The sequence below is a fragment of the Candoia aspera genome, chromosome 16 (genome assembly GCF_035149785.1).
Source record: "Candoia aspera isolate rCanAsp1 chromosome 16, rCanAsp1.hap2, whole genome shotgun sequence".
NCBI lineage: Eukaryota > Metazoa > Chordata > Lepidosauria > Squamata > Boidae > Candoia > Candoia aspera.
The window spans coordinates 10,809,039-10,823,772 of NC_086168.1; the positions used below are offsets into that span (position 1 = coordinate 10,809,039).

The 14,734-nt window shown below is 56.0% G+C and overlaps 2 protein-coding genes across 3 annotated transcripts in view; one reads left to right on the top strand and one right to left on the bottom strand.

Moving 5' to 3' along the window:
• The window catches only part of SPTAN1 (spectrin alpha, non-erythrocytic 1), a 46,009-nt gene extending 37,816 nt beyond the window's left edge, over nucleotides 1-8,193 (top strand). For both annotated transcript variants that reach the window (XM_063316145.1, XM_063316146.1), the window contains 11 exons: nucleotides 248-324; nucleotides 444-653; nucleotides 831-1,127; nucleotides 1,275-1,387; nucleotides 1,982-1,999; nucleotides 5,456-5,510; nucleotides 5,859-6,055; nucleotides 6,386-6,439; nucleotides 6,658-6,804; nucleotides 6,939-7,086; nucleotides 7,863-8,193. In XM_063316145.1, coding sequence (XP_063172215.1) covers nucleotides 248-324; nucleotides 444-653; nucleotides 831-1,127; nucleotides 1,275-1,387; nucleotides 1,982-1,999; nucleotides 5,456-5,510; nucleotides 5,859-6,055; nucleotides 6,386-6,439; nucleotides 6,658-6,804; nucleotides 6,939-7,086; nucleotides 7,863-7,988 — 1,442 coding nt within the window. In that variant the 3' untranslated portion in view covers nucleotides 7,989-8,193. The remainder of the gene's footprint in view (nucleotides 1-247; nucleotides 325-443; nucleotides 654-830; nucleotides 1,128-1,274; nucleotides 1,388-1,981; nucleotides 2,000-5,455; nucleotides 5,511-5,858; nucleotides 6,056-6,385; nucleotides 6,440-6,657; nucleotides 6,805-6,938; nucleotides 7,087-7,862) is intronic.
• Nucleotides 8,194-8,388: 195 nt separating this feature from the next.
• Nucleotides 8,389-14,199, bottom strand: DYNC2I2 (dynein 2 intermediate chain 2). The gene is made up of 9 exons (XM_063316167.1): nucleotides 14,069-14,199; nucleotides 13,289-13,549; nucleotides 12,801-12,910; nucleotides 12,502-12,659; nucleotides 11,412-11,521; nucleotides 11,173-11,340; nucleotides 10,320-10,552; nucleotides 9,178-9,335; nucleotides 8,389-8,699 (listed from the first exon to the last, which is right to left on the bottom strand). The coding sequence occupies exons 1-9, from the start codon at nucleotides 14,144-14,146 to the stop codon at nucleotides 8,461-8,463; spliced, it is 1,515 nt and encodes a 504-aa protein (XP_063172237.1). The 5' UTR covers nucleotides 14,147-14,199; the 3' UTR covers nucleotides 8,389-8,460.
• Between the last annotated feature and the right edge of the window lie 535 nt (nucleotides 14,200-14,734).

The following is a 14,734-nucleotide window of genomic DNA, read 5'->3' on the forward strand; positions in this document are numbered from 1 at the left end:
TCGGCTGCGCTGCCGCAGAAGCGAGGGAGGGGCCGCCATCTGGAACGGGTGGACAGACCTGGGAGAGGGGTGGGAGCAGTTAAAAACCGGATGGGAGAGCTGCCCTTGCCGGTTCTCTCCATGCCAGCCGCAGTTCACCACCCTCTTGCGAAGACCCCAGTCTGCGGTGAATCGGAAGGGTTGATCTTTTCTATGGGTATGTAAGTGGGGATGTGAAATCCGTGGGACCTGCGTGTGCATCCCACAGGCGAGAAAGAGAACAGCCTCAAGACGGACGACTTCGGACGGGACCTCTCTTCCGTCCAGACCCTTCTCACCAAGCAGGTGTGTGGCCGTGGAGGGAGGGGGCGTTGGGCTCAAGTGGCCACAATCCCCATCACAGAGGGCTGCCTGAAGGCTTCTTCCCACGCGCCGAGCCTCACCTTCCGCTCCTCCCTCCCCAGGAAACCTTCGATGCGGGCCTTCACGCCTTCCAGCAGGAAGGCATTGCCAACATCACCGCCCTGAAGGATCAGCTGCTGGCCGCCAAGCACATCCAGTCCAAAGCCATCGAGGCGCGCCACGCCTCCCTCATGAAGCGCTGGCACCAGCTGCTGGCCAACTCTGCCACCCGGAAGAAGAAACTCCTGGAGGCCCAGGAGCACTTCAGAAAGGTGGGGGCGCCCGAATCGGCCCTTTGGCCTTGCCAGAGGCTCCGCGAAATCTCCCTGCCACAGAGTTGGAGCCTGCCCATCTTAGAGTTGCCAGGGTGGAGGAAAACCGGACGAGACCCTCAGCTGTTTGCCTCTGATCCTTAACGAACGCCGGTGGGGGGTTGCCGCCTTCTGCAGGTGGAGGACCTCTTCCTGACCTTCGCTAAGAAAGCCTCAGCCTTCAACAGCTGGTTTGAGAACGCGGAGGAGGACCTGACCGACCCTGTCCGCTGCAACTCGCTGGAGGAGATCAAGGCGCTGCGGGAAGCTCACGACGCCTTCCGCTCCTCGCTCAGCTCTGCCCAGGCCGACTTCAACCAGCTGGCCGAGCTGGACCGCCAGATCAAGAGCTTCCGCGTGGCCTCCAACCCTTACACCTGGTTCACCATGGAAGCCCTGGAGGAGACCTGGAGGAACCTGCAGAAGATCATCAAGGTGATTCCCCCCTCCTAATCCCCTCTGTGGGGAGGGAGACGCGCGCGCACACCACGCCCTCCGACGGCCTACCTGGCCTGTCCAGGAGAGGCCTTTCCTTCAGGAATCTTGCACAGGGTTCTCAACGGCTCTCCGGTCCTTTTTCAGGAGCGTGAACTGGAACTCCAGAAGGAACAGCGCCGACAAGAGGAGAACGACAAGCTGCGGCAGGAGTTCGCTCAGCACGCCAACGCTTTCCACCAGTGGATTCAGGAAACCAGGTGCCGCTTCCTGGGGCCGGGTTGGCGTGGCACATGCAGCCGTGGCTTGTGGAATTTATTAGCCGGGTTTGCCCATCCCACTGAGCCTTAAACCATGAATTGCAGGCCTCGGAGACTGGTTCACACAACCCGCTGAGCCTGAGGGGCCACCTGGTGGCTCGGTGTAATGTCTTCGTGCAGCCTGGGTGTTCCTCTGTCTGCTTCTGCTGGAGGCACCTTCCAGTTTTCGTAAGGGAGGGGTTTACTGGTAGCCTTTCTTCTAAACGTGAAGCTTCCTCCTTAGCCATTTGGGGAGGGTCTTCAGAACTTCCCGAACGATTAGAGATGCCTTTGAAGAAACACCTCCCTGACTTAGATTTCTTCAGGCTAAATTCCCCGCGTGTTTGTGGGATAGAAATCCCATAATGATGCATTATTTGGAGGGGTGGAGTGGGCTGGGAAATCGGGAGTGAAATCAAAGTCCCAAATTTAACCAAGAAGTTGCTGGGTTGTAAGCAATACCTAACTTTTACTAATGTCTGCTCTCTCTGTTGTCGTCTTCTCTGCTCTCCCGTTCCTTACTTCCTCTCACGACTGAATGGCCACGCTCTACAGAACCTACTTGCTCGATGGGTTAGTATAAATTTCCCCTTTTCAACCTCCCTTGCTTCTTTGTGCCACGGCTGGGCTTGAGGCAGCGGTGTAATCCGAGTTCATCTGGTTTGGGCATTGATGTCTGGTTCCTGCGCGAGGCCTTGTCAAACATTTGGGAGTATTTCACAGGCCCCGAGAAACAGATCTCAAGGTTCCGACTCTCCATCTCCCCTCTCTACACATGCACACACACAAGCTTTTTTGCCCACAGTAGCATAGTGATGTTTTCTGTTCATTCCTTGTGGACCTGTCATACGGGTAGTCCTCGCTTAATGACCACAATTGGGACCAGAATTTTAGTTGCTAAGCAAAGCAGCCGTTAAGCGAATCAGACCCGATTTTACAACCTTTTTAGTGGTAGTCATTAAACAAATCACTGAGCTGTAAGCAAATCATGTGGTCCTTAAGCGAATCTCATGTGGTTCCCCAGTGACTTTGCTTGCCGGAAGGTGGCTGGGAAGGTCGAAAATGGTGATCACGTGACTGCAAGCCACTGTGACGGTCGTAAATGTGAAATATATTGCCGAGTACTCAAATTGTGATCACGTGACCACAGGGATGCTACGACGGTTGTAAGCGCAAGGACCCGTCATAAGTCAGTTTCTCCAGCACCATTGTAAGTCTGACCTGTCACTAAACGAATGGTTGTTAAGCGAGGACTACCTGTAATACACTCAGTTCAAACTTGCCAGCTTGAGCTTCCTCCCTCCATTTTATACCTCTTGATGAACTGAGGATATCTATCAATCTCCTCAGCGGACACCTGACTCCCTGCCTGGCCTCCATCGGTACAATTCAAATCAGAGTGGACATCCTGAGGAGCCACCAGTGCTGAGCAAAACACTCCAACTTGTCCTCTTTTTTGAATTGCTGATTTGCAACCCCACCTGATTTCAGTGTTCGTTTTCTGGGTCTCAGTCCTGACCGGTTTGCTTACCTGCCTGCTGCGGGGTGGTGGGTTTGACTCTTAAGTTATTTACTCTTTTTTTTTTTTTTTTTGCCACGGTGGACGTAACGGAACTGTGCGCCTTGCGCTTCCAGTGTTAAGGGGTTGGTCCTCCTTCCCCAGCGAGGCTGAGAAAGGGTCCCCGCCCTCCTCCGTTGTGCAGCATTGCGTTCTGATAACCCAGGAGTGGGCTGGGGCCTGCTTACGATGCCCCGAAGACTCGGCCTTTGGGGCTGAGAGTCCTTGTGGCAGCCAAGCCAGGGAAAGGGGGCCTCTGAGTACGTGGTGGGGGAGAGGAACAGGGTGGCTCTGGCCAGAAAGCCACTTTTCTGCATTCTGTCCCCTGAAAACGTTGCAGCCCAGCATCCAGTCTCATTGTTCTCTGCACCGTTGGCCCCCCCACCCCTCCTGACCGCTGCCAATTGTGGGTTGGCGTGTGCTTCCTTGCAGTGTGTGTGTGTGTGTCTGCTCCCCATACTCCCCCTCCCTGTTTCAGAATTTCACACGGTTTCTTTTCTTTGAATAGCATAGCGTACCGTCGTGTCGTTCGCGTCTATCAGTATGAAGTTGGGGATGATCTGTCTGGAAGGTTTTTCTTCTCTTTCTTATTCCGCTGTGTTTTTCTTTCCATTTTCCTTTCTTTAACCGCACACCCCTAATTCCAAAGCCTCGCTTTCCTTTTAGCTAACCTGTCACTACCACGAGATGCTTTTGGCGGGGAGAAAGGGGGGTGGGGGTGGGTTTTTCCCCCCTCCATTAGCCCACCGTTTGCTGTCCAGAAATGTGCCACGTAACTGCTTTTTGACCTCTTGCCAACCACCTTGATTATGAAGCTTAACCCTTTGCGAGCGAGACTCATCTGTAAAATTCAGCATCCGTTCTTGAACACAGAGGGATTTTACAGCCAAAGCTAGACGGAAAGTCCGCCCCCAGGTGGTAGAAGGGCAGGTACGGTTGGGGTGAGCATGCCTACTGCTTCCCCCACCCAGATCCTCCATTTCACAGAGGCACAAAGAAAGCGATGCTCGCCCACCCAGTAGCCGAGTCGTGTTTTTGTGCACAACATGTCCCTCCACTGTGAATGTTTCGGGGCAGAGGCTCTAAGCAAAAAACGGACCAAAACTTGCTGCCCTGCGACGCAAGAGTTGCCTCTTTGCCAAGTTAATACTTTATTCTGGATTTCAAGAGTCCCAGCTCCCAATTTTGGCTTTCGTTAATTTCCAGAGTTTAAAACCAAGCCATGTATTTACTAGTCATTTGGGAAAAGAAAAAAACAATCCTTAAATTACAGTTGAGGCTCAGTTGAGAGTAACAGGAGGATGGGTCTTTCTGGATCGCTTTAAAGAGAGCTTTGAGGCATTTTTCTTTCCCTCTGCTTGGAAGGCTGCTGCCAGATGAACGGGAAGTGTTCAAACCCAGCCAGTCGTGTGTGCGAAGGCTTTCCACGCCCATTTCGCTGTGCCAAGCCTTGCCCCCGATTGGCCAAGCCCCGCTCATCTCAAGCAGTCGCTCGCGGCTTGTGTGTGTTGGGCCCAGACGGATGGCTGAGGACGCGTTGCAGGGGATGCCCCCTCCCCTTGAGACCATCGACAAATTAGCGCTTCGGAGTTTGCATGACCTTTTTTTTCCTTAACGTGGCTTGTGAAATGGGGCTTGAAATTAACTGTCCACGGTTTCTTGAACCAGCAAGCTGGGAACTTGGTTTTGAAAATGACCTGTTCTGTGTTTATTGGACAGCCTGCTCAAACGTCAAACGTTTATCCATGTAGAAGTGTACCAAAGACTCTTCGGAAACAATTAGAAAGGAGAAATTGGTTGTGTCGATCTCAATGCAGGACCAGCTTTCTAGATTGTGTGGTGCGTTTATCTGCACGGGGGTGTACGCCCCGTCTAGCGTGTAACCAGTGACAGCTGCTCACAGGGGTCTTTGCTGTACCCCAAGGTGATATTCCAAAGGCTGCTGCATAAACAAACTACCTTGGGAAAAATACCACGGAGGGTGGTGTGTGCACCCGTGCGTTCGTTCGTTCTTTGTTTTGTGTTGTTTTTTGTTTTAAATCGTTTTTATTTTTACATTTTGCAAACTGCCCCGGGTTGCTGGGCATTGGGCGGCATAAATTTTATATTGTGTGTGTGTGACTTCTAGGCAGCCCTGATTCCTGCCTGGACAGTCCCTGCAAGTTTTCTTGGTGAGATTTTTTGGAAGCAGTTTGCCCTTCTCTTCTGCTACCCAGGGCTGAGAGAGAGAGGGACTGGCCCAAGGTCACCCAGCTGGCTCTGTGCCTAAAGCAAGGCCAGAACTCACGCTGTCCCAGTTCCTAGGCTGGTGCCTGCCACCCTCACGCCAAGCTGGGACTCAGTGTGTCAGTGCCTTGATTTAAACGAACGGATTTGCGCACGAGCCTTCGTTAGAGAGGCAACGGTGTTAATTCTGAGCCCCATTTCTTTGACTTGCTGAGGACCCCCCCTCATGCCAAATCTTTGTTTAGGTCTTGCATGGTGGAAGAATCGGGAACCCTGGAATCTCAGCTGGAAGCAACTAAGGTGTGTATTTTCCCCCACCCTGCCTGCCCCAGCGACGGAGCAAAATATCGGAGATTCACGTCCAGGCTGAGATTGTTTCAAGCAGGAGGGGGAGATAAGCTGGAAGCTGTTTCCTCATTTTGTTCCAAGGGGAAAAGCTAAACATATTTTTTTCCGCATAGAGCAGGCGGTGTATATGAAGCCTCTTTCAAGTTCAGATTAATGTTTGGCAGTTTGTAGCCAGGAGTTTGCGAAAATCGGGGACGATAGGATATTCCCTTCAGCTGCGGCCGGGCCTGCGCTCCGGCTCCCGGCTGGAGGGCCTTGCTGGGTGTGCAGCTTGCGGACGGCCCTCCCTCTTTCCTTCAGCGCAAGCACCAGGAGATCCGGGCCATGAGGAGCCAGCTGAAGAAGATCGAGGACCTTGGAGCTGCCATGGAGGAGGCGCTGATCCTGGACAACAAGTACACGGAGCACAGCACGGTGGGGCTGGCGCAGCAGTGGGACCAGCTCGATCAGCTCGGCATGAGGATGCAGCACAACCTGGAGCAGCAGATACAGGCCAGGTGGGGCAACCACCCTGGGATGAGGGTGTGGCAGGGCCGAGAGAGGTGGGGCACCCGCCACGTTTTCTTATCAGAGCCTCTCTTTGGGAAGCTTCCGGCAGGCATCAAGGAACTAAAAAATGGTTTCCGAACCACTGCAGTAATATTCACGCAACGTGCTAAGTCCAAGGGTCAGAAACTCTCCCCGGGGAGGGCCCCTTTGGGAGTGAGGAGGATCCCCCGCAGGCATTTCTGATGCCCGCCTGACAGATGAGAAGTTGGGCAGAAACTCCTCCCGGGCTGATTTAGTGCCACCGTCTCAGAGAGCAAACGCCTTCCTCTGTCTTCCAGAAACACAACCGGGGTCACCGAAGAGGCTCTCAAAGAATTCAGCATGATGTTTAAGTAAGTTTGCGGTGGTTCTGGGGTGGCACTTCTGCCTGTGCCGGACTTCTCCGCCCTGTTTTAAACTTGAGCCAGGCTTAAGCCGTGGAGAGGCAGTCGCTGCTCACATCCAGTCCCACCGTCTTGCTATCTATAAAAGCAGCACTTGGAGGGTCCTTTATAGGCGGCTGGGAAAAGGGTCAGCCGACGAACGTTGAGTTGCGTTGTGTTTCTGCTAGGCACTTCGACAAGGATAAATCTGGCCGCCTGAACCACCAGGAATTTAAATCCTGCCTGCGCTCCCTTGGTTACGATTTGCCAATGGTGGAGGAGGGGGACCCCGATCCGGAATTCGAGGCGATTCTCGACACGGTTGATCCTAACCGGTAAGAGCGTTCAGGACGCCCTTTTTGTTTTTCCACCCCAAAAGTTCTACGGGTTTCCCTGCAGACAGCTCTTGCTTGGCTGCTCGAAGACCGCCCCTCTCTGATACCCTCCGACGCTTTCCTCCTCTTGGCAGGGATGGACACGTCTCTCTGCAGGAGTACATGGCCTTCATGATCAGCAGGGAGACGGAGAACGTGAAGTCCAGCGAGGAGATTGAAAGCGCTTTCCGCGCCCTCAGCTCGGAGGGCAAGCCCTACGTGACCAAGGAAGAGCTTTACCAAGTAAGGGCCGCTTGCCGGAGCCTCAGCTGGAAGGGGATCTGTAGTATCTTAAGTGCCCCGGAATTTTCACAAGGTGGAGCCGCAACCCCAACCAAGCAGCAGCAGCAGCGGCTACGAACAGCGGGGCTTGCTAGTATAGGACAATATTACGATTGCGCTCCAGGAATGACAGGTTGCTAGAAACCCCACATGCTGCAGATGCTTTTGTAGCTGATCTCCAGCGCAGAATCTGGAGACCCACCACAGGGGTGGTGAGAGACACCTGGGTAAGGAGTTTGTTTTAAAAAGCTGTAGTAGGAACACGCCACTCAGTGGAGACCCTACCCATTTCTGATACTGCCCACTCCGTAACGATACAGGTAGTCCTTGACTTACAACCACAATTGGGACTGGAGCTTGTTGTTAAGCGAGGCAGTTGTTAAGGGAGGCACGCCTGATTTTACGACCTTTTTTGCCATGGTCGTTAAGCGAATCTGGCTCCCCCCATTGAGTTTGCTTGTCGGAAGCTGGCTGGGAAGGGTGCAAATGGCGATCATGTGACCCTGGAACACTGCAACCATCTTAAGTGCAGGCTGGTTGCCAAGTGCCTGGATTTTGAACACCTGACCACAGTGATGGTTGTAAGTGCGAGGACCGGTCATAAGTCACATTTTCCAGCACCGTCGTAACTTCAAACGGTTGCTAAACAAATGGTCGTAAGTTGAGGATTTCTCTCTCCCTTTGACGCTCTGACCCCGCTTCTCCAATCCTCATGGCGCCCGTCTCTTGCTTTTCAGAACCTGACCCGGGAACAGGCAGACTACTGCATCTCTCACATGAAGCCGTACATGGACAGCAAAGGCCGAGAACTTCCCTCTGCCTACGACTACATTGAATTTACACGCTCCCTCTTTGTGAATTGATAGTCGGCGCTCCCCCCCCGGGATTCCGAGAATGCGCTTGCGTCTTCGGCCTCGTAGCTTTCTGCATGTCTCCCCTCCTGCGCTCGAAAATAATCCACGTTATCTTCCCAACGTAACCCTGAAAATGCTTAGCTTAAACCTCTGGCCTTAGTGCAAGGAACAAAAACATGTCACGGTGCGCTTCAATAAAAGTTACTGGTCCAAACGAACCCCGCCAGGATGTCTTCGTGGCTCTGCAGCGGATAGTTGGGAACCCCCCTGGCAGGAAAACGCGGCTCCCTTGCCCAAGCCATCCCGCAGTCTCACAGAACATTAGACGCAGTAGCACTTTTATTTACTACTTATTTACAATAATCTCTGTCGCACCGTTACACGCTGCTGTGGGGGGGAGGGAATAGCTGGCACCCAGCAAAGGGACTTTCTCACCCAGCCTTGCACATCTGTCCATTAAGAAACACCAACTCCCTGGACTTTAATCGGTAACCTCGTTGGCCAACTGGTCGAGGTGGCTCATCTCTCGCGGGCCCGCTTCGGTGAAATCCGAACTCAGCTGCCAGACCTTCACCGTTCCGCTGCCGTCTCCGGCGGCAAGAAGCTGGGGCTGCTGGGGGTTGAACTCCAGGCAGTAGACAGGGCACTGGTTGGGCGTCTGCCTGATCGAAACCAAGGGCTTCTGGGAGCTCTTTGCAAAATCGAACAGCTGCACCTCCCCTGGAAAACAGATGGCCACGAAACGTGACGCCTTCCCGATGACGTGCTTTATGGCACGGCCCCGCACAGGCCAGTGTGGGACCCCCAAGCCGGGCCTCCCCGACGTGTGAATTTCAGCCGCCTCAGCTTGGGACTGGAGAAAGCGGACCAGCGCTGCCAGGAACCCAATCCTCCTTTCTCCTCCTCCCGTTACTCGGTGCTGGCACCAAGTTTTAAAATTAGTTGCGGCTTTGCAAAAGAATGAAATCAGGGAAATAGAGTCACCAAAAAGTGGGAACAGTCCCAGCTCGTAAGCTTTCTCTGCTGGTAAGAAAAATTGTGGGCCAAGTACCAAACTCCCTAGCCCACCAGGCTGGAGCTCTGCTTGGGTGAGGTGAGCCAGCTGCCAGGCTGCAAGCAGAACTGTGGTCAGACCCACATCTGGCTTCCTTGCTTGGGCAAGTCCCGCCCGCCCGCCCGCCCGCCCAAGCAAGCATACCTTCCCCTGAAGCAGCTCCGAAAACCAAGGGCCGTACCAGCGACCACCTCGCGCTGAAAATGTATTTCTTCGACAGTTGAAGGGAGAGAAGGGGGCGAGCTTGCAGCATGGAGTGTAAATGAACGTGCCCGTCAGTCCCTCCGCTCAAAAACAGGTTCCTTGGGGAGGGGGGGGGGAAAGCTGTGTGTGAGTAAGGAAATCCAAAATCCCGAGCGAGCAGCCTTTTTGGCCGGCTGCTGGTCATTGCTTGCGCTCGGCTGGAATTCCAAGTATTCTGCAGGCCCCCGTAATTCATCGGGCAGCTCCTAGTCTGCTCAGGTGCCGTTGCAACGTAAACGCGTGAAAAGAACTGAAGGGAAGCCAATTGTTCTCGTTGCCCAGAATCAGAGGCCTAACGGCCTGTTTGAGCCAGAAGTTCAAGTCCGCTGTTTGCTGTCTCTCAAACAGATGCTTTCTTCCCCCTCCCTCAAACACACCTGCACAAGCAGGTTTCGTTCTGTCCCTTCTGCTGGGAAGGCAGGACGGAAAGCCCAAGCCAGGGCTCGCTGCTGCTTTAAGATGCCACATCTGGCTGGATTGCTACGACACAGTAAACTACAATCCTCAGTTTACAAATCACTACGGTCGGGGCCACACATTAGCTGAACGCAGGATTGCACAACGGTTACGTGGAGCGTGCACACTTGGTCAGGCACAGAAATGCGACCAACTCTCAGGACTGGCACACTCGAGCTTTCGTTCAGTTACAACTCATAAGCTGCGCCTTACAAATCTGTTTACTGAAGCGTAGCGTTTAGCACATGGGCAAAGTTGTGAATGGCATTTCCCGTGCATCCTGCAGTTTAAAATGAGCAAACTTCTAACCCCCTTAGGAATGAGCCCCTCCTTCCCCATGCCAGCAGATGGCCGGAATGGTTTCTTCCTCGGTGGCCTTGGGGCAAAGAGCATCCAGCCCAAACAACGATTCACGCTCCAGTCCAGCTCCCCCTCCCGACTGGCGACTCGCGGGTTGCTCGAAGATGGATGCGAGTTGGCTAAGATATTCTGGGAACGTTTGATCGGGGAGCCCGACACCAACACCCATGCGTGGTTTCCTCCAAAGTCTTCAGCTGCCGGGAGAGCCAGCAGCAGTCAGGGCTTACCTGTGGAAAGGTGAACAGCTGACGCTGTAGACGGGGCCTCCCTGAGGGGCGAAGACGAACTGGGCGGGGGCCTTCAGGGGGACGGAGCTGGCCTTCTGAAAGACAGCGGCCGTTTCCACCGCGGTCGAGCACTTCATCAAGTAGCCGCCCTCCGTGCCGATCACGAAGACGCTGGGCTCGAAGTGGGAGAAGGAGATGGACGTCACGCCCACCACCATGTCTCCTTGAGAATGCTGGGGGGGGTGAGAGGGGGGAGAGCGCCATGCGTCACTGCAGCGAAGACATGACGCTGGAAAAGGCACAAAGAAAGCCAAGTGGGATTTGGGGCCCCGCCCGATCCTCCCGCGCGCACCCTGCCACGACAAAGTTGGCCGTTCTTGCAATGCGCTGATGAGGTCAACAGTGTGAAACGCTGCAGAGATGAACAAAGGCCCTTTAAAGATAAGAAGCCTCTGCAACGGAGGCTGCCCTAAGCCGTCTGCTGGACCCTCGTGTTTCCTTCTCCGCTTTACCAACTGGAAATTCGTACACCCGTCCCACAGTGCACCCGCAGCACCATTCCAGAGCCTCCCACAGACGTCCTACTGGACCTGGGGGAAGAACTGCAACAATCCCACAAGGCAGAAATCCTTGTTTGATAGTGCTCCTGGTTTTGGGGGGGGCAGGGGGGGTACTCAGTGGAACCATTCTGCACAGGAAGCAACCTCAGATGCGTACCCCCAAAATCCAAGTGACCAGCAGGGCTTGCCAGCTCTGCTACGCTGGTTCCCTTGCCCTTTGCCCTATTCGCCCAGCGCTGTTCATACTGCGCAGGGCTGTGAAAGGTCTTTCAACCAGGATGCTGCCAACCCACCTTCTTAAGCTTTGTGCTCCTGGGAATCTGCTGCTGGACCAAGGCAAAACCGCCAGCAGGGTGGAGAAGGCCGTCTCTCTCTTCCTGCCAGACCAGGATCTTCCCATCCGTGGAGATGCTCAAGACACGGAAGGAGCGGGCCTGCCGGGAGTCTCGGAGCCAGCTGACCTGAGGCCCAAAGGAGCAATCAGTGCGCACCGGTCCCGGACTGCGGTCCTTCCTTCCCCGTCCCTTCACACCTCGTAAACAGGATCAGTGTGAGTGTCGTCAGTCATTCCGGTCCTCCAGATCAAAGGGTCTTCCTCCCTGCTGGTGTCCCATATCAAGACCTCTCCGTTGAACAGGCCACCTGAGGAGACCCAAGACACAATTTATAAGCTGGCAGGAAGTTCTACGGATCAGGTATGATGCTCAGCGTGTCCTGGCCCAAGGCAAGCAAGATCTCCAACGCTTTCTTTATCCAGCAGCCCATAAAGGCAGGAGAGTCATTTCTAGACACAGAATGAGAGATGAATTTTCAATTAACGCTGTCAGGCATGCCTCCTCTAAGTTTTGCCACAGAATTACTGTTTTTTCTTTTTTAAAAAAACGAATTAAATTGCTAGCTCTCATGGTTAGGAGGTAAAAGCTGAAAATACATGAACAATTGTCTGCTAAAGACTCAGAAGCAGAAATAAAAAACACTGCTGGCCTCGCCAAGAGCAGGAAAGGGAATGCCGCAATCCCCAATATTAGTAAGAATATTAGGTATTCTGGAATAGGTCAAAACATTTATTTTGAAGAAGCAGTTGGCCGTTTTTCAGCAGAAAATCCTAGATGGGCCAAGCTACACACTATGATGAAGATATAGAGAAGGTTCTCCAGGACAGTTTTTATTTCAAAAAAGCCACAAGGCTCTGGGATAAAGCTGTCAGCTTGTTGCGCAGAAGCAGCGCATGGGGATAGAGTTGTGAGAATTAATTATTCATCATTTGCCTAACCAAAGTCACCCTCTCTCAGGTGCAGGAGAGAAAATGCAAGTATGAAACAAGATGTCAAAGATCATCATATTTTCCATATCGCACTTAGATTGGCTTGCAGAAATCAGCACTTAATTTCCTGGTTAGGCAGGATAATTACACAGGGAGGTGCTTTCCAAACCACACATGGAACCTGGATTATGCAGAGCCGGGGTTTAAGCCCCTGCACAGCAGCACAGGCTGCAGAGTTCAATCCAGGAAGTGTTTCGTTGCTGCGGTGTGCCTCCCGCGCACCTAAATCACCATGGCTGCACCAAAGAAAGGCAGGGCTGGAAACAGGAGGCCGAAAGTACAGGAGAGGGGCACTTGCCAGCGATGAGCGAAGGCTGCTGGGGGTGGAAAGCGATGCACATGAGCGCGCTGGGGATCTCCACCACGAGGTCTGGGCGATGGGGATTCAGTGCTCGGCGGTCGAGATTCCAAGTGCAGAGGAAGGATTTTTCGGAGCTCCAGTCTCCATCATCCAGTCTGGAAGGGAGGGAGGAGAGCGCAGAGGAATCACAAGGGCAGCGGCAGCTGGAAGGTAAGAGGGGGGCCCACCATGCCAGAACAAAGCTCCCAGAAATTGTGGGACCGCCGCCCGTCTGGCGTCCCGGCCTTTCTGCTCACCTGCCGTAGGAACAAGCGAGGACGGCCCCCGTGGCGTTCCAGGAGACGCTGGTGACCTGCAGGCTGAGCTCCTGAGCTTCCGGGTATGACAAGCTGTGCGCGCAAGAGACCTGCAAGGAAGCAGGATGCTGATGAGGGAGCCTGGCAGAGAGAAACCCCTCCAGCTTGAGGGAGGATCACAGCATCTTGCAAGGCTGGTCCTGCTGGACTATGCTCATGCGAATCGGGCAGGCGCCGGCCTGAGCCGCTTCCGGGCGTTATCTCGTTTCGGCCCCCTTGGCCCGGGGAACGGATCCCGCCTGCCTCTGTCAGGGCCTCCTTTCTGACTCTCTGCGGAAGGCGTGGACGTGCCTGGGATGGGGGAGCCCCCAAGACCATTCTCCTTTGCCAGGCTGGGTGGTGGGAGGTTGGCCCCCCGCAGCAGCAGGAGGGTGGCGATCTCAGCCCGGGCAAAGCGGCCAGGGAGGACGGAAGGAAGCCGCCTTTACCGTTTCATTCGGATCCGCCCAGTTCACCTCGAAGCCGTCGAAAGCGTGGCTCTTCCAGTTCTTGTCCAGCTCCCGGACGACCGGCTCCTCCACCCGCTGCAGGAAGGCACGCAGCCCGGCGTAATCCACCAGGGCCGGCGGCAGGAAGGCCAGGGACCGGGCGGGGCCGGCCTCGGGGTCCGCCTGGACGCCGACCTCCCGGCTGCGGCGGGTCTGGGCCGCCCCTTCGGCCGTGGGGACGGGGCCGGTCTGGGTGCTCTTCTGCGGGAAGGAAGACGACGGGCGGTCAGAAGTCGGGGGTGCTCAGCCACCGGCCGAATACAAACCCCATCATCCACAGCCCCTACTGCGGATGGCCATTCCGGCTGGGGAGCAAGGACGCAGGACCCATCGCCTTTGGGGCGCGAGGGGGCTCCCACCACTTCCCCGGAGGCTCTTTGCGCCGGCACGGCAGCGTGGCCCATCATCCACAGCCAAGGCGAGCGGAGGGCGACGGGAAGGGTCGTCTCCGGCGTCTGCGGGGCGAGAGGCCGCGATGCCACAGGGAGGTCACCCGGCCGCCCTCCCGCCCCGCCTCCCTCCGTGCACGATGAGATTTGTAGTCCCCCCCCAAAACAGGGAGGGAACGGAGGGGTGGCGGTCGCCCTCCTGCACGGGCCCCAGCCGGGGAGGGCGGGGGAGGCGCCCCCCACGCGAACGGAGGCGGGGAGGCCGCCGGGGCTGCGGCTGGGGAGGATGGAAGCTGTAGTCCCGCGCCCCGGAGGGCAACGCGGCCCCCACCTCCTCGCAGCGGGCCCCCTGGTCCCTCCTCCACACCGACTGCACATCCAGTGCGCCGGCCGCCGCGTCCCCGAACATCTCGGAGGAAACGGTGCCGCGCGGCCGAGCGCGGCTCTCCCCAGATCGGCGGGCCTGCCTGCGGCGGTTGCCGTGGGAACGGGCCAGCCCGCACTGAGGCGCCGCCTGGGTCGTCATCGCCGCGCGCCGCGGGCGAACCCACCGGCGAGCGCCCTCTGGCGACGCGGAGGCCCGCTGCCGAGGAGGGCGACGTCGCTGCCCCGCCTGCCGGCGCCGGAGGGCCCCGCGACTGCCCGGCGGGGCTTTGGGCCGAGCTCGGCTGGTCCCCTGCCGCCCCTGCCCGCGCAGGGCTTCCTTTGCACGACCCCGGCGCCCCCTTGCAGCGTTGCAGCGTGGCGGGTCGGTGCCGCTGCGGCAGCGCCGCTCTCGGGGTCCGGCGGGCAGCCCCGAAGCCCGGCCGTCGCAAGCCGCGGAGGACAGCCGGGGCGGCTTGAAAGCCGGGGCCGACACTGCAGAGCCTGGTCGGAAGCTGGTCTGGCTTGAAGCCAGTCTACCCGGTGCAGCGTCCTGCAGGGACGACGAGAGCTTCTGCAGACAGCGAGCCGCTTCCTCCGGCGCAGCATTGCTCTTTCCGCAGCCGGGGCAGCT

What these genes read in the sequence shown, in the direction of transcription:
- DYNC2I2 (XM_063316167.1), bottom strand. Translation starts at nt 14,146, where the DNA reads ATGTTCGGGGACGCGGCGGCCGGCGCACTGGATGTGCAGTCGGTGTGG. An exon ending in CTCGCTTGTTCCTACGGCAG is followed by an intron (nt 12,660 to 12,800) that starts GTGAGCAGAAAG and finishes CCTCCCTTCCAG; the next exon opens with ACTGGATGATGGAGACTGGA. An exon ending in GCAGCCTTCGCTCATCGCTG is followed by an intron (nt 11,522 to 12,501) that starts GCAAGTGCCCCT and finishes GGGTCTCCTCAG; the next exon opens with GTGGCCTGTTCAACGGAGAG.